Source organism: Pan troglodytes, chromosome 21, assembly GCF_028858775.2.
Source record: "Pan troglodytes isolate AG18354 chromosome 21, NHGRI_mPanTro3-v2.0_pri, whole genome shotgun sequence".
Lineage (NCBI taxonomy): Eukaryota > Metazoa > Chordata > Mammalia > Primates > Hominidae > Pan > Pan troglodytes.
The window spans coordinates 7,211,684-7,232,722 of record NC_072419.2 but is presented as its reverse complement, the minus strand read 5'-3'; the positions used below and the strand labels follow the sequence as shown (position 1 = coordinate 7,232,722).

Genomic DNA, 21,039 nt, shown 5'->3' with positions numbered 1-21,039 from the left:
TATTATTTAGAGCCACATGAAAAGCATGAATAGTGGGTCTACAGTTCGGAAGAAGGTAGTAGTTAGGAAAAGCTCCCAGGAGCTGTCTTCAGGCTGAATGGGAGGAGGATTTGGATAGGTGTTGGGTGGAAGTGGTGAAGGGAAGCAGGCTGTAGAGTGCACCAAGATAAGAAAAGAGGAGGAGGGAAAGGTGAGAGAAATATTCCATGTGAAAGATGTTATGTGACCATACATAGGAGTTGAACTTGGAAAGAGAGATTAAGTTGGCGAAGGCCTGGAAAAAATAATCTCTGCATTTCCTTGCAGTCTTAAAATTATATGACTGTCTCTTCTAGGTAATTGTGAGCCCTTGATGATTTTGAATGAAGGGTGATTTAGAAAGATTTTTTTCAGCTCAGTCTTTCTAACTGTATTGTATATTTTACTGTAACTGTGGGTAGGTGGTGTAAGTATAGATGAATTTCCTTTGTAAACCATATTTAAAATTTTTAATCTCCCCTATTTATTTAATAAGACAAAAGTTGCATTGATCGCATTAAATTAGGGCCTGAGTCAGCTGCCTGGTCTGTCACAAACCAGCTTTTTAAGTTTATAGATTTGAAGCATTCTGTAGAGTAGTTTTGTCAACCAGAAGCTTTTTTTTCCACTAAAAAACCAGCAGTTGGGTTAATGGAAAACAGGAGGTAAGTTGTTGGGTTAGTCTCTGCAGGGTGGAAAGATCTCCCAGATAATATAACAGTTTATAAAGATCTGAATAGTTGAAGCAGGAAGAGAAGACTTATATTATCTTGTTTCTTAGGTAGATATTGTATTGGGTAAGAGGTCGTGGGTTGAATTCAATGGACTACATGGAAGTCGTTAGTAAAATAGCTTCTATTTATTGGGTACCACTTTGCATTGGACCTGTTCTCAATGTGGTATGTAAATCACTAACAGGCGAGTATAGTCCCTTTCAGCAATGAGAAACATTTAAATGCTTTTCTGAACACTGCACAACCACAAAGCCAGGTTTTGAGAACTGTCAATGTTTCCAAAATCTGCTTGCTTTCTGCTATCGTGTGCTTGAGGCTTAAGACAAAGTTAAAAGAATTTATAGTATTATTTGGTAGTCTCTGGACCTGGATCATCAGCCTGGAAAGTATCTAAAAATAAATCCCCCGTTTCCCTCTCAAGATTTTGATTTAGTGAATCTTGGTGGGTTCTGTGAGTCTGTATATTAAAAAAATCCAGGTGATTGTTGGTCATCAAACTTTGGTAACCACCAATCTTGTTAATGAAGAGATGAGATGTACTTAACTTCTAAGAGTTATATGCAGTGCATCTAGTCTGAGGTGACCCAACACCCTAGGAAAAGACCTGCACAGTCCAGTACAGCAGGCACGCAGGCCACGTGAGGCTGTTAAGCACTTGAAATATGGCTGGGCTGAATTGAGATATGCTGTAAGAGTAAAATACATTAGATTTCAAAGGTTTAATACAAAAAAAGGTAAAATAGATTAATAATTTTTATATTGATTTATATGTTAAAATAAGGTTTTAGATTAATAAAGTACATTAATTTTGTCCTTTTTAAAATTTTCTTGATGTGGCTACTAACACATTTAAAATTACACATGTGGTTTGTATTATATTTCCTTTGGGCCAGCACTGTTTTAGACTATTCAGAAGAAGGCTTTATAATATAAGCCCAGGCACAGTGGCTCATGCCTATAATCCCAGCACTTTGGAAGGCCAAGGCAGGCGGATCATGAGGTCAGGAGTTCGAGACGATCCTGACCAACATGATGAAACCCTGTCTCTACTAAAAATACAAAAATTAGCTGGGCATGGTGGCTGGCGCCTGTAATCCCAGCTACTCGGGAGGCTGAGGCAGGAGAATTGCTTGAACCCGGGAGGCGGAAGTTGCAGTGAGCTGAGGTCATGCTACTACGCTCCAGCCTGGGCGACAGAGCAAGACTCTGTCTCAAAAAAAAAAAAAAGGCTTTATAAAGGAGGTGCAGTTGGACCAAGGCCCTCCTCAGAAAAAAATGAAAAGGATTCCATACTAGAACAGATGTGGAAAGGATGGGTAAGGACAAAGGGATGTTTAAGATACCCTCTGCAGAATACTCTTTAGAATGGAGGGGTTCATTTATAAGAGTATTGGCACTTTGGGAGGCCGAGGCAGGCGGATCACAAGGTCAGGAGATCGAGACCATCCTGGCTAACACGGTGAAACCCCGTCTCTACTAAAAACACAAAAATTAGCCTGGCATGGTGGCGGGTGCCTGTGGTCCCAGCTACTCGGGAGGCTGAGGCAAGAGAATGGCGTGAACCCAGGAGGCGGAGGTTGCAGTGAGCCAAGATTGCACCACTGCACTCCAGCCTGGGTGACAGAGCGAGACTCTGTCTCAAAAAAAAAAAAAAAAAGAGTATTGGTGATCAGGCTAGACAGTTATTATTATGTTATGTTTCAGCCATATTCCGAAATCTTTCGAATACCTCATTTGATTATTGCAACAATCTTATGAGATGGGTGCTCTTGTTACTCATTTTACACTTAATGAAAGGCTTAGAGAGGTTATGTAGTTTGCCATTAACAGCTAGCAGGTAGTAAAGGTAGGTTTCACATTGAGCATTGTGACTCCAAGACTCACCCTTTACCCTCAGGGTTATGCTACACAAAGATGTCTTGGCCATCCTTGTTGTTGGCCCTAATTAGAGGAAGAAATGGAAAGGGCCCATGTTTCATCCTAATTGATAAAAAGTTTGATATACTTTAGTATTACTAACGATTTAAATTGCTACTTTGTAAAGTTTTAAGACATTAACATGTTTAACATGTTTTAAAACATTAACATCAAGACTGATGATTGAAATGCTAATTCTGCAGAAGTGTCTGGTCTTTGGAATAGAAATCTTTTTTTCTTTCAATTCAACATTTGTAAGTACCTGCAGAATACCTGGCACAGTGCTAGGAGAAGGATTCAGAGACGAATGTGACACATTTTCTTCCTTCAAGGTGCTCATAAGTAAGCCATTTATCATTTATGTATTACACTACGTGTTGAAATACTCTGAAAATTTTTTTTTTTTTTTTTGCTGATGTACTTTTCCCCTTTCAGCCAGTAAAAAAGAAGAAAATTAAGCGTGAAATAAAGATTTTGGAGAATTTGAGAGGAGGTCCCAACATCATCACACTGGCAGACATTGTAAAAGACCCTGTGGTGAGTATAGCAGGTGTTAGCAAGGCCCGCCAGAGCTGAGATGGTGTTTGACCTGGAGCACAACTGGCCTCTTTTTGTTCCCTCCCCCAACCCTCATCATTAAGTCCTGCTTTGAAAGTGCCTAATCAGATATACCATTTAACTAGCTTGGGTCTTTCTTTCAAAGAGACCTCCACCCACAGACTATTTCTTATTCTTCTAGGCTAAGAGACTGGTAGCACTGGAAACTGAAATGTGTTAATCCATTTTGCAAACTCAGGTCCGATGCCGATGGGCGATGGGCGCATTGTCGGGCTGCCTAGAGCCTGGTGAGACTTCAGCTCCATGTCTTCTGTTTGAAATCCATCCCAAAAATGACCTAAGTGTGGTGATGATCAGAGCGGGGAGGGCTTGTAGCAATAGAGGGTTTCTTACTACTGAGGCGAGGACTGCCAAATTTCACCACGCAGCATCCGCAAACATTGTCCCCATTAAAGCTGTCAGGGCTATTGCTAATGTGTGTTTTTGTTTTTGTTCTTTTCCCCTAGTCACGAACCCCCGCCTTGGTTTTTGAACACGTAAACAACACAGACTTCAAGGTATAATATATAACCAACTGTTTCGGGCTAGTGGGTTTTTAGACCACATAGCCTTTGGGGATGATGCTGTTAGAAGAGCTTGCTTCGCATTTGTTTTTAAAAAGCTTTTCATCCTTACAGTGCAAATTTTAAGATAGAAAACTCCTATATAAGCAGTGCCCACTTTCTGCATCTTGATATTTTGCCCATTTGTTTAATGTTCTTTTTAATGACCAACACATTGACTTCTCACTACTTAGTTGACAGTTTCTGCTGATGTTCAACCTAATGAAGGCAGTAACACACGTTCACTTAGGATCTGGCCATATGGCAATTCGCTTTAAACAATAGTTTTCAGGAAGAAATATATTGTATGTATAAAAGTAGGGACTGCTTATTTCTTAGGATTCCTCATAAACTGTGGGCTATAGATCTTAAAAGGCAGGGATCGAGGAAGGATAATGTCAAATTCTGCCATAACACAAACCTCTATAAGAGATATCTCAGAATTCCAGTCTATCCAGTGGCCTACTTATTTCACACAGTTCCAATTTTACAGAAGAATATAGCTACTCTTTTGGAGTAAAAGAGGTAAAAATCTTGGATTTGCCTTTCCACCCGTCCAGTATCCGGAATGTTATATATTAATAAATTAGTGAATTCTGTTGCAGAGATAGGGAGAAAGGAAGAGGAACTGCTTTAGAGTCAGAATGATAATTCCAAGAAAAACTTTGTCAGAAGACGTTGCTAACCATTAAAGAGACGTACCTGTGGCTGAGCATGGTGACTACGCCTGTAGTCCTAGCTACTGGGGAAGCTGAGGTAGGAGGATCGCTTGAGCCCAGGAGTTTGAGGTTGCAGTGAGTTATGATTGCAGCACGGCACTCCAGCCTGGGCAGCAGAGTGAGACCCTGTCTCAAAAAAAAAAAAGATATGTCCATGTAAAAAACATTCTGCAACTCTTTGGAAACTGGAAAGGATACATAACAGTTGTTCACAGAGTTTACTTTCCAATTGGAACAAGAATAGTTTTGTTAAATTGACTCAACAGGTTTGGCATCATGCCATCTGCATACCCACTGGTGATCTGCAGGGCCAACTATGTAAGCCAAAGATGAGTTAGTTCCCTACTAAGGAGGCAGTATATTTGCCAAAATGCCTCTTTTGAGAAGGTCTGAAGATACATGAAAAGCAAACTAAATGATAGGTGTGTGTCAGTGCATGTTAACGTATCTAGATCAGTATGTTTCTGACAGTGGATTATAGCTTCCGCAATATATGTTTAAGTAATTCTTCATTTGTAAGAGTTGAAGACCCAAAGTATCTCTTTAAAGTTAATGTAATGTTGGAGAAATAGAGGGCAGTGAATGGACAGATCTTGGAACAACGGTAAATGAGCCAAGTCTTGGTTTGAATTACTGTGAGTGAGGGTGAAAAATGCCTTTCTGTCAGCATTATTTCATGGCTCAAACATTTGTCTTTAACAGCAATTGTACCAGACGTTAACAGACTATGATATTCGATTTTACATGTATGAGATTCTGAAGGTAAGTGAACCTTGAATACTAAATATTTTTTAAATTGGTCTTCTTTTTGTTAAATAGTCAATTGATGGTAGAAAAGCCAGCAGATTAACTTTGTAAAGTATGTTGAAAGAAGGGACCTCTATATAAGTTTTTAATAAGTTAATAGTATCATACCTGTAATCCCAGCGCTTTGGAAGGCTGAGGCAGGAGGATTGCTTGAGGCCAGGAGATCAAAAGACCAGCCTGGGTGACATAGTGAGATCCCCATCTCTACAAAAAAATTTTTTTTTAATTACCTGGGCATGGTGGTGTGCACCTGTAAGTCCCAGCTACTTGGGAGGCCAAGGCAGGAGGATTGCTTGAGGCCAGGAGATCAAGACCAGCCTGAGCAACATAGTGAGACCCTGTCTCTACAAAAAATTTAAAAATTAGCTGGGCATGGTGGCTTATGCTTGTAATTCCAGCTACTTGGGAGGCTGTGACAGGAGGATCTCAGGAATTTGAGGCAGCAGTGAGCTATGATTGTCGCACAGGCTGGAGTGCAGTAGCACAGAGTAAGACCCTGTCTCTAAATACATAAATAAATAAAAATTAATAATAATAGTATCAGAACCCTTGTGCTAAGGGTTATGGAATGGGGTCTAGTGGGAGTATAATTTAGAACAATTTGAAAAAGGGTATTTGTAAGATAGCTGGGACTGACCCCTTAACAAATACTTGTAATTTCTGTGTGCCCCTGTGTGAGTTAAAATTAAATTTTCAAAACTCATGAAAACACCTGACGTGCTAGCTTCTGGTATACTTTATGGCACTTCAGAGTCAACAAATAAAACAGTAAACTTCAACTCAGTTCTCAAAGGGTAATTGTCCTAAGGATTGTGTAAATTTCTGCTTATAGATGCTAATTGAAAATTTACTTACATTTCTAAAGTGGGGTCACCAAATATCTTGTTCCCAGTAGTCACAAGATCAGCTTCCTAGAAGAGAGAATTGCTAAAAGTTGGCTAAGCTTTCTTACTAAACAAGAGTTGACATAAAGCCTGCTGTTGGAGCCTTAGAAATCCCCTGAGGAGATTGTGCCAGCAGAGATACTTGATCTTTCCATTGGCTCATGCAGTTTGTGGCAAGCAAGGCTTTAGAAAGTTACAGATATGATTGCCCAGCCCTGGGAACTGTAGGAACCCAAGTTGCCCTTCAGGAAGGACAAGAATTTGGCCAACGACATCGGCTGACTGAAAGGCTGGGATTAACAAACCCCAAAGATTATACTACTCAGTTCCCTTTAGTTTGAGGTTGGAAACATTTCAGATTGGATTTGATGACCTAAATCAGGCATTGGCAAACTTCTTTAAAGGGCCAAACAGTAAATATTTTAGGCTTTGTGGGCCACGTAGTGTTCGTCACACTGTTCAGCTCTGCTGTTGTTGCACAAGAGCAGCCATAGACAATATGCAAACAAATAGGCATGGCCGTGTTGCAATAAAACATTATCTACAAAAGCAGACATCAGGCCAAATTTGGCCTGTGGTCTGCCAACCTCTGTTATAGACTCTTAATGGCTAAAGAATTACTGTTCTTAGAATAAGAGGTTTGAAGTAAAGATCTGTTTTCTTTCTTTGAGGGGTCTGTGGAAATAATCTAGGATCTGGACAAGACAGAAAAATTTGAAGTAGTGCAATTTGGGTATACTTTGGGTCTTTTAGGACAGAAAACATGTTGAAACAACTATGTCAGAAAAAGATCTCTAAGCTCAGAGAGCTGAGTTTGCTTGACTGTGAGATCATGAACAAGTCTCTGAAGCATTGCTGTGGAAGTGACTGTGTCCTCAACTTGAATCCCAGGGGTATTGTGAGGCTAAAAGGAAAATTTACATGGAGGGAAAAGTAAAGGACTCTTACCTGTTATTCAGGCTAACTCCTTTCTGACCTGTTCCTCCCACAGGCCCTGGATTATTGTCACAGCATGGGAATTATGCACAGAGATGTCAAGCCCCATAATGTCATGATTGATCATGAGCACAGAAAGGTAAAGTGATAGGCTGACAAGTGTTATTTATCTGCGTGATGTAGCTAATTGCCCATCTTCAACACTTTATCCCTTGTATTGTCACAGACCGTAGTACCTATTCGGCAGTTGAGAAATATTTGGTGAATGAATGTACGAATTTACAAGTCAACATGTTTGAACCATTATTTATATTCCTAAGAATATTCCTAAGAAGGAAACATTAGTAAAGTGGGCAAAATGTTCATCTTCTAGGCCCAGAAACGTGGCTTCTTGCCTTATTTATTGAGTAACTAGTTTCCTGAGAAACTACTTTCTCTCCATTTGCCTTCTTTTTCTTTCGTGTACAGTGTGGGTAATAATAGCCCTGCAGGCGACTAGGTATTCGTGAGAATTAAATGTGCACAGTTAAGTGGACGAGATATACAGAAAATGCTGTTTCTGTTTATTGGATGTCATGAGGGCCCTGTTGTCTGCAAATGCTTTTTACATGAGAGCTGTAATGGCCACATGCTTTAGCATTTCAGTTTTTTAAGGTGACCAAGCTGCGATGACTTATCTGTTGTGGTCTTTGGGGAGGTAGTTGATTTATTTGTGCAACTAAATTATTTTTAGACACATACCATGTCAGAGGCACCATCCTAGGGGCTGGGGATATGTAAGTGAACTAAACATACAGTAAAATGCTTGTCTTCTAGGAGCTACATTTAGGGAGGCTGGTGGGATAGAAAGTTATTTTGATGGAGAAGAAAAAACAAGAATAGGGAATGGCAAGAGGGTATTTGCAGTTTTAAACCAGTTATAAGGGAAGGTTTCATTGGAAAGGTGACATTTTAGAGAGCACTGGGAGGGACCCAGCCATGCAGTCTTATGAAGAAACATGTCCCAAGGCAGAGTAAATAGCAAGTACAAAAGCCCTTCAGGTAAGGATATGTTTGGCATGTTGGAAGAGCAGCAAGGATAAAGCTGGGACAGAATGAATGCAGGAAAAAAAGAAGGAAATGAAATCAAAGAGGTAAAACCAAATCATGTAAAACCTTATTGGTCATTGTTAGGCCTTTTCTCTGAAGATAGAGAGCTTTTGCATATTCTAAGCTTTAGCATGTTCTCACTTGAAATTTAAAAGTTAACTACACATTTATTAGAACAGCTAAAATAAAAAATAGTGATGGTACCAAGTGCTGGCAAAAATGTGAAGAAACTTGATCTCTCATACATTGCTGGTAGGAATGCAAAGTTTGGCATTTTGGAAAATGCTTAACTATTGTTTTATAGTTGGTTGGTTTCTTGAAAAGCTAAACATATGCTTACCATACAATCCTGCAGTGGCATTTATCTCAGAGCAACAAAATCTTAGGTCCACACAAAAGCCTATATATGAATGCAACTATATTTGTAATAGCTTAAAATTGGGGGGAAAAGCTGGGTGCAGTGGCTCACACCTGTAATCATTTTGGGAGGCCAAGGCAGGCAGATGACGAGTTCAGGAGTTCAAGACCAGCCTGGCCAACATGGTGAAACCCCGTCTCTACTAAAAAAATACAAAAATTAGCCAGGCATGGTGGCATGCACCTGTAATCCCAGCTACTCAGGAGGCTGAGGCAGGAGAATTGCTTGAACCCCGGAGGCGGAGGTTGCAGTGAGCCGAGATCGTGCCACTGTGCTCCAGCCTGGGTGACAGAGTGAGACTGCGTCTCAAAAAAAAAAAAAAAAAAAAAAAAAGGGTAAAAGTGCCCTTCAATGAGGGAATGGTTAAACAAACTGGCATATCCATACCATATAATATTATGAAGTAGTATTTCTCAGCAATAAAAAGGAAAGAAGTATGACACATGCAACAACTTGGATGGATCTCATGCTTAGTGAAAAAAGGCAGTCTCAAAAAAAGTTATATGCCAATGACTCCATCTTTGTAGCATTCTCAAAATGATAGAGATAAAGAGCAGAGGGGTTGCCGGGGTTGGGCTAACACACAGGACATGTGTGTGGTGATGGAACAGTTCTATATCTTGTTGAGGAGATTATATGAACTTACATATGTGATGAAATTGCATAGAAACACACACACAAACACATGCGTGCATGTAAAACTGGTGAAACCTGAATAAGATCTTTCTGAATTGTGCCAGTGTCAGTTTCTTGATTTTGATATTGTACTGTAGTTATGTAAGATGTTACTATTAGGGGAAACTGGGTAAAGGGTGCAGAGAATCTCTACTACTTTGGCAATTTCCTGTGAATCTATAATCTCTCCATAGCAACCTGAACAATCCTTTTAAAAAGCTGTTTATATTTATTTTTAAATATTTAATTATTTTTAAAATAACTATTAAACTATTTAGTATTTATTAAACTGTTTAGACTAGAGGGCAAGAGTGAAAGCAGTGAGACCAGTTAGGAGAAGGGGCTATGGCAGTATATCAAACAAGAGGTGGTGGTGGCTTGGATCGGGGCAGTGGCAGTGGAGGTGATGATAATGGTCAGAATATGATAGAACCTTCAGAATTTTTTGACAGGTTAAATGTGAGGTCTGAGGGAAACAAGAATCCAGGGTGAATCTTAAGTTTTGGCTTGTATGACAGGATGAGTATCACCTTTAACTGAGCAGGGGGAGACTATGAGTGGAGGTGGCTTTGCAGGGAGTAATCAAAGGTTTAGTTTTGAGATACAGGCAGTAAACTTAGTGCCAGAGCAGTCCGATGTTTTTCCTCAGGGCCTACTGCTGGCACTTCAGATCATGGTCATGCTATGCACAGTGGGCAGATAAGCTTGCCTCTTACCCCTTTTTCCATGTTTAGGATGCATTCTGGTAAAAGCTGTATTGTATGACTTTTCTGTTATTTCATCTATCCAGCAAATATTTATTCATTTTTCTCCTGTATACCAGGCATTATGTTGAATTCTGAAAATTACAAAGGTGAATAAAACAGTCCCTACCCCTAAGGAGCTTGTCGTCCGTATTGAAAAAGAAAGGTAGAAAACATAAAGAGTTTAGGTTCTGTTAAAGAAATATATCTAAAATTCAGGGGGCTGAAGGCAATGATCAGACTTCATTGAGAAGCTGACTTAAATATTCCAAAAGTTAAGGAAATGCTTACCAATAGGATTATAGGCTGGGTAGTAGGGACATTTTAGTCATTGAGCAGTTTAAGAAATTTGTAAAAGCACAGATGAGATTGTGTCTTCCAGGAACAAAATCATGGAGAAAGTGGTTTGTCAAGCTAAGAAGTTTTATTTTCATTCTAAAGGCTATAAGTAGTCAGTGGAGGGGTTTCAGTAAAGAGTGACGTGTCTGGTATATTTTATCGAGAGTATGCGAATGGCACAGTGTGGGTAGCTTAGAGAAAGATAAGATTGCTCATGATTTATTCTTTTTCAGCTACGACTAATAGACTGGGGTTTGGCTGAGTTTTATCATCCTGGCCAAGAATATAATGTCCGAGTTGCTTCCCGATACTTCAAAGGTCCTGAGCTACTTGTAGACTATCAGGTAAGAACGGAAGGGCAGGCACAATTTTGATCCTGTGTTTATTTCGCACATAATTTACCAAAAAATATATATATATATATCATTTTGTGCATTTAGGTAGGCCACTTAATGCACATTCACAGCTGTCCCTTTTATATGAAATGTAAAATATAAATCACCTTAATTCATGTACCATAACTTACATTACTTTTATTGTCATAATGTCAGTAGAATATGAATAGGTTTGCATTTGATCCTAACTTGAGGGAAAGTAGCCAAAGATATGTTCTATAATCAGCAGTTCCAGAACTGTTTTGAATTGTAAGCTGTTTTGTTTTTGTTTTTGTTTTGAGACGGAGTCTCACTCTGTCGCCCAGGCTGCAGTGCAGTGGCATGATCTCAGCTGACTGCAAGCTCCGCCTCCCAGGTTCACGCCTTTCTCCTGCCTCAGCCTCCCAAGTAGCTGGGACTACAGGCGCCCACCACCACCCCAGCTAATTTTTCATGTATTTTTAGTAGAGACCGGGTTTCACTGTGTTAGCCAGGATGGTCTCGATCTCCTGACCTCGTGAGCCACCGCGTCCCGGCCTTTTGTTTGTTTTTTGAGGCAGGGTTTTGCTCTGTTGCCCAGGCTGGAGTGCAATGCCATGATCATAGCTGACTGCAGCCCCGAACTTCTGGGATCAAGTGATCCTTCCAGCTTAGCCTCCTGAGTAGCTGGGACTACAGGCGTGCACTACCACACCCAGCTAATTTTTAATTTTTTTGTGTGTAGAGAGAAAGTCTCACTATGTTGCCCAGGCTGATCTCAAACTCCTGGGCACAACCCATCCTCGCACCTTGGCTCCCCAAAGTGCTGAGATTACAGGCATGAGCCACCATGCCCATCCTGTAACTAAGTTTAACCAATCTTCAGAGTAAATTCAAGAATGTTTTCTTGTTCTTCTGAATTGTATACTAAATAAAAAGGTCTTCTCCTCAGCTCCCCCAAAAAGCCTTCTTTCTCCTCACAGAAAAAGGAGAAAGGAACCAAATTAATAATAGATTTGCCAAGTGTTTAAAAATCTGAAGTTTTCTTGGGAGTATCTTTTATGCCCAGTCTTTCCAGGTTATTATCAGTTGATTTTAAAAGTTTCAGACTTTTTGTTCTTGTAGGAATTTCTTTCTTGGGGTCTTAAGGCTATAGCCCTGAGTTCAAAAAGCATTTTATGCATAAAAATAGTTTTTACAGTATTACTAATAATTGTGAAAAACAGAACACTGTCCTATTATAGGAAAATTAAAGATTGAATTCTGAAACATTTATGTAATAAAATACTAATGATACACATTAGATGGTCTCCATGGGCTAACAGTTTGGAGGTTTTTTTTTTTTCATGTAAGTGAAGAAAACAATTCAAAATAGTATGTATATTACCTGAGCATAGTGGTGTATGCCTGTAATCCTACCTACTCAGGAGGCCTAAGCCCAGGAGATGGAGGCTGCAGTGAGCTATGATCACGCCACTACACTCCAGCCTGGGCAACAGAGCAAGACCCTGTGTCTTTAAAAAAAAAAAAAAAAAGAGCCAGGCACAGTGGCTCACACCTGTAATCCCAGCACTTGGAAAGGCCAAGGCAAGTGGATCACAAGGTCAGGAGTTCAAGACCAGCCTGGCCAAGATGGTGAAACCCTGTCTCTACTAAAAATACAAAAAAATCAGCCAGGCGCGGTGGTGGGCGCTTGTAATCCCAGCTACTCAGGAGGCTGAGGCAGAGAATTGCTTGAACCTGGGAAGCTGAGGTTGCAATGAGCCAAGATCACACCCCTGCAGCCTGGGCGACAGAGCAAGACTCTGTCTCAAAAAAAAAAAAAAAGTAAAAATTGTCTTAAAACCGAGTGAAAGATGCATAAAAGAAAAGACTAGCCAGGCACGGTGGGTCATGCCTGTAATCCTAGCACTTTGGGAACCTGAGGCGAGCAGATCATGAGGTCAGGAGTTTGAGACCAGCCTGGCCAACGTAGTGAAACCCCGTCTCTACTAAAAATACAAAATTAGCCAGGCATGGTGGCACGCGCCTGCAGTCCCAGCTAGTCAGGAGGCTGAGGCAGGAGAATTGCTTGAACCCGGGAGGCGGAGGTTGTGGTGAGCCAAGATTGCGCCACTGCACTCCAGCATGGGCAGCAGAGTGAGACTCTGTCTCCAAAAAAAAAAAAAAAAGAAAGACTAAAAAGAAATATATGAAGATGTTATTAGTGTTTTGATTTTGAGTCAGTGGAGTGATTTTTTTTTAATTTTAAAAATTAATTTTTTATTTTGAAGTGACAAGCCTGAGGATTCACAGATAATAACAGTGAGTTTACTTTTATGCAGATGTACGATTATAGTTTGGATATGTGGAGTTTGGGTTGTATGCTGGCAAGTATGATCTTTCGGAAGGAGCCATTTTTCCATGGACATGACAATTATGATCAGGTAATGTATGTTATACCCATTGAAAAATTTACTGGTCTAATGCAATGATAGCCAGAACTGCCTATAATTTTCAGTTCACTGTTTATTCAGCCACCCTGATATTGATCCTTAGATTGATGTTTTGGGAGCTACCAGCTTAGCCTTTTGAAATCAGACATTCCCCCCTAGTCTTTGTCATTTGCATTGCTTATTTTATTGTGAAGAATACATATAAATTGTCATCCAGATTTTTAAAATAGGACATTACCTTAGAATTCTCCTAATAAACCCTTATTCTCCAATATGGTGTTTTCTCCAATATGTTAGCCCATATGTGGTATTTCTGTGATCCTTTTGGCTCTTTATATGGGTTGAGTTACAGATGTTTCTTAAACTAACTCCACTTCCCCCTTGAAGATCAAAGGGCTCTTTCATTCACAAGAACCTGGAATGATTCTAGGACCTTGTGGAAGGTACCATTGTCTTGTTCCCTTTGAGCACCATGTCCAATTTTAATGAGTCAAAGAATACAACCTGAATTCCATTAAAGTCAATAACTCTGTATCAAGTGCATGCAGTACTGAGGAATACAGAAAAAAGAAAGAATAGTTTTCTTCCCCTCAGATAGTTCATAGTTGATCTTGTAAGGGAGTCAAACATACAACAAAATAGGTTACAGTCATAACTTCAGAGTAGAAGTGTGGACAAGGCACAAAAGGCAGTAGTGGTGAGTAGTTTGAGTGTGCAATGGGAGCTTCCCAAAAGAAGTGACATCTTCAATTGGGTTTTGAGGGGAGAAAAATAAGGATTCACCAGGGTGACATTTCAAGAGGAAGAAACCAGTTTATAAAGTAGTTTGCTTTTTCTAACACTATCACATTGAGTTGAAGTCTAAACTGTTAGGAGGTAGCATTCATACCTATAGACATGATGACCCGTTTATGTAAATTCAATCATTGTTAATTGTTGATTTGTTAATATAATATGCTTGTGATATGGGTTTTTGTCTTTCTTTAATACTAGTTGGTGAGGATAGCCAAGGTTCTGGGGACAGAAGATTTATATGACTATATTGACAAATACAACATTGAATTAGATCCACGTTTCAATGATATCTTGGGCAGGTAAGTCATGAAACAAAATATGTGCATCTGTGGCTTAAGCACTTTGAGAGTGAACTGGCACTTAGGATCTTCAAAATAGTTATGTTTTCTTTGCCAGCACTGTCAGGATGTCAGTGGTCCAGTGCCACAGGATGCTGCATTGAGCAGGCCTCTGATAAAGGCATTGGATTGAATGGCCCTTTATTCAGATTAACTTACAGGAGTCTGATGGAGGGGTTATAGCTAGAGGATTCCTACAAAATGAATGTAGATTCTAGTGGAAGGGTTACAGTTGAGGCAAAAAATCAAAATTTACCTTGCTTCTTTAAGTGAAAAACCTCTCTCCAAGAGAAAGAAATTGAAGTAGAAAATGCATGCTTTAAGACTGATGTGCAGGCTGGGCACGGTGGCTCATATCTGTAATCCCAGAACTTTAGGAGGATCACTTGAGCCCAGGAGTTGGAGACCAGCCTGGACAACATAATGAGACCCTCGACTCCATGCATGGTGATGTGTGGCAGTAGTCCAGACTACTAGGAAGCTGAGGCAGGAGCTTCCCTTGAGCCCAGGAGGGAATGCTACAGAGAGCTATGAACATGTGGCTGCACTCCAGTCTGGGCAACAGAGTGAGACCCTGTCTCCAAAAAAAAAAAAAAAAAAAAAAAAAAAAAGGCTATATGCAGACAACCGACTCTTAACAGTAGTGACTAGATATAGTACTTATACACTTAACCACTCAACAGGAGGAGATGGACTTTCCTGATGCAAAGGCTTTTGCTGGCCAAGTGGCAGAGATGCCAGGAATATGTGTGGGGATGGGAAATAGGCCTGGTGAGCTCAGCCACCTGACCCTCCTTGCTACACAGAAGCGGTCACGTCCTGTCAAGTAACCTGAATTATGTTTCTTAAAATTGAGAGGACTCAGATGTCTTTTTTTACTCTAGCTATGTTGTTTCCAGTCTCCAGTTAGCTTTGTTGTCCCACTCAGTGGCAGAGTGGTGCAAGACTACTCTCTTGAGTTTGGGTCCCTCTTTGCTTTTGTCTGGGCTGTTAGCCACTAAGAAAAATGTAGGAATGAAATGTTGGGCTTCTGTGCCCACGTGGCCCATTTCTCATGCCCTCTTTTGGTCCTGCAGACACTCTCGAAAGCGATGGGAACGCTTTGTCCACAGTGAAAATCAGCACCTTGTCAGCCCTGAGGCCTTGGATTTCCTGGACAAACTGCTGCGATATGACCACCAGTCACGGCTTACTGCAAGAGAGGCCATGGAGCACCCCTATTTCTGTGAGTCCAGATATCTAGCCCACAGAGTTTGTGCAGGCGCAGAGTCCTATAGAACAGAGTCGTAATCCCAGCTCCTGTCAGCTTGCTGCAAAGTTAATTCACCCACACTGAGCCTCAGATTCTTCCAGTGGGGATAGTGATGGCAACTACATTGCTGAATTATTGGAAGAATTCTTCTGTAACAGAATACATGACACAAGAGCATTCCTAAATAAACTCTTTTCATACTGTGAGGATGACACTTCTCAGTGCCTCAGTCTGGAATGGTTGAATTAGAATACACAGCCCTGTATCTTTCCTGTCTCTAGTAATCATTCATTGGAAAGAGCTAATGAGGCTTACACATCTTAAAATTGTATGAACACCTTGACTTAGATGTGTGAGTATAGCCCCCTGTGCCGTCCTAAGTGAAAGTACCACTTAGACCTACCCCATCCGCACTGTGATGTTAGCTGCAACATGACATTTTTCCTTCGGTAATAATAGTGTGATGGTTTTGTACTGAATCATTTATACTTTTGCCCAATACCTGAAGCAGATAGATAGGCTGATTGGGATAGAGAATGTGGTCATAGCCCTAAGCTACATGGACCTATAGCTTTGGCCTACTTGGTACTGGGCCGTGGACACACTGGTAATATATTACCGTCTTTGCCGAGTGACAGTGTCTTGTCTCCATTAAACCTCAACAGGACCAGCTTCATTAAATTCGCTCTGCTATAAATAATTACCTCATCTTTCTACCATTTGATTGAAAGGTTAGCTTTTACCACAGTTTGATAGGAAAGCTATTTCTGCTTTTTACGACCTGTCTAATTCATGGTGAAGGCAATTGCCACCTTAAGTTCTTTGGGGAATAATGTAGAGTATAAATAAATTGCAAAGAATGAAGCTGGCTGCTTTCAGGCTTCCAGACCATTAGTTTAATCTTTCAAGCAAAACAGAACCTAGCCTTTTTGTCTCTTTTCTAGACACTGTTGTGAAGGACCAGGCTCGAATGGGTTCATCTAGCATGCCAGGGGGCAGTACGCCCGTCAGCAGCGCCAATATGATGTCAGGTCAGTTCATTGGTAAATTTTCTTTAAAAAAATGTGGAAGTCAGTTACTGTTCTTAGCTTTGTGGTCTGATTTCTTGTATACCTTCTCTTCTCTGTACTGGTGGCCTTGTGACTTTTTTTTAACCAGGTTTCAGCACGCTTGACATTTGGTATACTTTAGTGATACTGTCTTGAGTAGGGTGTCCCCTTCTAGGCTAGAATCTCAGCATTCCTGGCTGAAAATTTCTGGCATAGGGGCTTGAAAGTGCCAAGCCATGAAAAGGCAAAATACACCATTTCATCTTATAGTTTGAAATGACAGTAGTTACATGGCCCTTAGAAACAATGTTAAGAAATGGGGTGTAGAGGTGGGGTTTATACATAGGTGTGTGTGTGTACAAGGACAGTTCCGTGACATGTGCCAGAGCAACTATAGAGTGCCTATCAGTTGTAAAAACATAAGTAAAATGGTTTTCCATTATTGGATCATTGTGACGCACAGTGAATTTTTATAGAGTACCCAGTTATTCCAAAGGAACTACAGGCACATAGCATGAGAATTATACATGTAGGCAACATCCAAGTGGGTGCCTATCTGGTAGTGAAGGCATTTACTTACATATCCTCAAATAATTGCTGTTGCCCTCCTCTTTTTTAAGAAAAGAACTAACTGCCTTCTAGAATTTACCCCTTGAGTATCCTACCTCTGTACAGAGTAATGTATATCCAAACTTACTTGTAGCCTTATTTGTAATAACAAAACATTGAGAATAGCTATCAGTAGGAAACTGGTTAAATCAGTTATGGTATATCCATTTAATGGAATGTGATGCAGCCAGTAGAATGAATAAGAGTTTCATGTTCTGTTAGATCTCCAACTCCAATATAATAATGTGAAATTTAAAACGCAAGATGCAGGGCCAGGTGCAGTGGCTCATGCCTGTAATCCCAGCACTTTGGGAGGCTGAGGCAGGTGGGTCACTTGAGGTCAGGAGTTCGAGACCAGCCTGGCCAGCATGGTGAAACCCTGTCTCTACTGGAAATACAAAAAATTAGCTGGGCATGGTGGCGGGCGCCTTTAATCCCAGCTACTTGGAGGCTAAGGCAAGATAATCGCTTGAACTTGGGAGGCAGAGGTTACAGTGAGCCAAAATCGCACCGTTGCCCTCCAGCCTGGGTGAGAGTGAGACTCTGTCTCAAAAAAAAAAGTGAGATGCAGAGCCATGTCTAAGAGGAGTGGAGAAGAATGTATAATAATGTTCATATATATATATATATATATATATTTTTTTTTTTTTTTTTTTTTTTTTTTTGGAGACAAGGTCTTGCTCTGTGGCCAAGGCTAGAGTGCAGTGGCACAATCTCAGCTCACTGCAACCTCCGCCTCCCAGGTTCAAGCGATTCTCCCACCTCAACCTCCCAGGTAGCTGGGACTACAGGCGCCCACCATCACGCCCAGCTAATTTTTGTATTTTTAGTAGAGATGGGGTTTCACCATGTTGGCCAGGCTGGTCTTGAACTCCTGACCTCAGGTGATCCACCCGCCTTGGCCTCCCAAAGTGCTGGCATTACAGGTGTGAGACACTGCACCTGGCCTTCGTATACTTTTTTGAACCTTTTGTATTTTGAACCATGTTGAATGTATTACCTATGTGTACACACACACACACACACACACAAACATGATTAGAGAGGTGGAAGAAATCAAATGGAAATAAATTCCAAAACACAATTTTATCTTAGAAAATGCTCTTTCCCCATTCAAATTGACTTTCAGTAATTTTGAAAGCTGCCAGCTATCAAGACAGCATGGTGTAAGAGCACATGAGCTTTGACTGCAGTCCTGTGCTGTTCAGTATGGTAGTGACTAGCCACGTGAGGCTATTTAATTACAATTGAATAAAATTTAAAATGTAGTTCCTTAGTTGCACTAGCCATATTTCAAGTGCTCAGCAGCCACATGTGGTTGGCTACTGGTCACCAGGGTGGACATCTCTGCCCTAGACAGGCCTGGGTTAGAATCCAACCATGGTTGCCACTTGCTAATCGTGTACTTTGGACAAACTCCTTAAATTGTCCAAGCCTAGATTTCTTTACCTGTCTCTTAAATTGATTAGGACTTGCCACTTTAACTTGAACTTGTGAGGGTCAGACTTGAAGTATATGTAAAAATCCAGCTAAGAGGAAGTCTTCAGTAAAGAATTATTGTGTTCCTTTTGCGGTGAGTGCTATGAGAAACTGGTAAGATTGCCATGGTTGGTGTCTTTGGCTCACTGACAGCTCTTTTCTTTCAGGGATTTCTTCAGTGCCAACCCCTTCACCCCTTGGACCTCTGGCAGGCTCACCAGTGATTGCTGCTGCCAACCCCCTTGGGATGCCTGTTCCAGCTGCCGCTGGCGCTCAGCAGTAACGGCCCTATCTGTCTCCTGATGCCTGAGCAGAGGTGGGGGAGTCCACCCTCTCCTTGATGCAGCTTGCGCCTGGCGGGGAGGGGTGAAACACTTCAGAAGCACCGTGTCTGAACCGTTGCTTGTGGATTTATAGTAGTTCAGTCATAAAAAAAAATTATAATAGGCTGATTTTCTTTTTTCTTTTTTTTTTTTTAACTCGAACTTTTCATAACTCAGGGGATTCCCTGAAAAATTACCTGCAGGTGGAATATTTCATGGACAAATTTTTTTTTCTCCCCTCCCAAATTTAGTTCCTCATCACAAAAGAACAAAGATAAACCAGCCTCAATCCCGGCTGCTGCATTTAGGTGGAGACTTCTTCCCATTCCCACCACTGTTCCTCCACCGTCCCACACTTTAGGGGGTTGGTATCTCGTGCTCTTCTCCAGAGATTACAAAAATGTAGCTTCTCAGGGGAGGCAGGAAGGAAGGAAGGGAGGACCCAGTCTATAGGAGCAGTGGACTGCTTGCTGGTCACTTACATCACTTTACTCCATAAGCGCTTCAGTGGGGTTATCCTAGTGGCTCTTGTGGAAGTGTGTCTTAGTTACATCGAGATGTTGAAAATCTACCCAAAATGCAGACAGATACTAAAAACTTCTGTTCAGTAAGAATCATGTCTTATTGATCTAACCCTAAATCCAACTCATTTATAATTTTATTTTTAGTTCAGTTTAAAATGTTGATACCTTCCCTCCCAGGCTCCTTACCTTGGTCTTTTCCCTGTTCATCTCCCAACATGCTGTGCTCCATAGCTGGTAGGAGAGGGAAGGCAAAATCTTTCTCAGTTTTCTTTGTCTTGGCCATTTTGAATTCATTTAGTTACTGGGCATAACTTACTGCTTTTTACAAAAGAAACAAACATTGTCTGTACAGGTTTCATGCTAGAGCTAATGGGAGATGTGGCCACACTGACTTCCATTTTAAGCTTTCTACCTTCTTTTCCTCCGACCTTCCCCTTCCCTCACATGCCATCCAGTGAGAAGACCTGCTCCTCAGTCTTGTAAATGTATCTTGAGAGGTAGGAGCAGAGCCACTATCTCCATTGAAGCTGAAATGGTAGACCTGTAATTGTGGGAAAACTATAAACTCTCTTGTTACAGCCCTGCCACCCCTTGCTGTGTGTATATATATAATACTTTGTCCTTCCTATGTGAAAGATCCAGTGTTGGAATTCTTTGGTGTAAATAAACGTTTGGTTTTATTTATCAAGGTTAGATTTAAGTTCCCTGTGTAAAGGTCTTGCTGGGTGGGTGTCTCATGTTCACATCTGAGGGGCCTGCAGCCCTGTACCGTGGAGGCTTCCCAAGGCCCCCATTTTTATACACCCCTCGTTCGACCCATGGTACCGGGCAGGGCAGAGAGGCCTTAAAAAAAAAGCACCACAAGCCAAAGCGTCTCTGGGGATTAAGGATCCTTTGCCATAAAACTCATTTTGTGTCTCAGCAGTGCAGGGATTGGGGATGGAAAAAGTCGCCAGTTTTTGTGTGTTTGTGTGTGTGTGTAAAGTGGACTTTCCACTGTAATCCAACCACCTAAGTTTATCAGGTGCTTCACTGAGGAAGCCTAGTTTTTTAAGCACAATAGCAAAACCATCAGCTCTGTATTTTCTCCTGTTATTTCATTACAGTAGCTGCTTGTGGGAACTAGGAAAAATTCTTCCAACATATTTTAAGGCCTAAAATCTTAGTTCCCCATTCTCCTACCTTATAGATTCACAGGCCTTTCTCGCCTAGGCATCATAGATAAACGTAATTGTTTGGGGAGTTGAATTTAATGAACTTATCTAACTTTGTAACCCATCTTGGCTTTAGTAACTTTATCAAGGTGGTGGCTTTAGTGAATATAATGGTAAACTTTAGAGGACGCTAAAGCCTCCTTTTATAGCGCTTCTCAACGATAGGGAGAGCTGAAGGGAAAACATTCTGACTGTGTGGCAGGGTGATTTTCTTCCTTATGACCACTTA

At 40.9% G+C, this 21,039-nt stretch overlaps 1 protein-coding gene across 5 annotated transcripts in view; it reads left to right on the top strand.

The window, feature by feature from the left end:
- The window catches only part of CSNK2A1 (casein kinase 2 alpha 1), a 61,010-nt gene extending 40,726 nt beyond the window's left edge, over nt 1-20,284 (top strand). For 3 of the 5 annotated variants that reach the window (XM_016937256.4, XM_016937257.4, XM_063802516.1), the window contains 10 exons: nt 3,105-3,206; nt 3,734-3,784; nt 5,251-5,310; nt 7,231-7,314; nt 10,673-10,783; nt 13,117-13,218; nt 14,221-14,321; nt 15,437-15,585; nt 16,557-16,643; nt 18,917-20,284. In XM_016937256.4, coding sequence (XP_016792745.1) covers nt 3,105-3,206; nt 3,734-3,784; nt 5,251-5,310; nt 7,231-7,314; nt 10,673-10,783; nt 13,117-13,218; nt 14,221-14,321; nt 15,437-15,585; nt 16,557-16,643; nt 18,917-19,032 — 963 coding nt within the window. In that variant the 3' untranslated portion in view covers nt 19,033-20,284. The remainder of the gene's footprint in view (nt 1-3,104; nt 3,207-3,733; nt 3,785-5,250; nt 5,311-7,230; nt 7,315-10,672; nt 10,784-13,116; nt 13,219-14,220; nt 14,322-15,436; nt 15,586-16,556; nt 16,644-18,916) is intronic. The other 2 variants (XM_016937258.4, XM_063802515.1) reach the window with 1 other exon arrangement.
- The last annotated feature ends 755 nt before the right edge of the window (nt 20,285-21,039 follow it).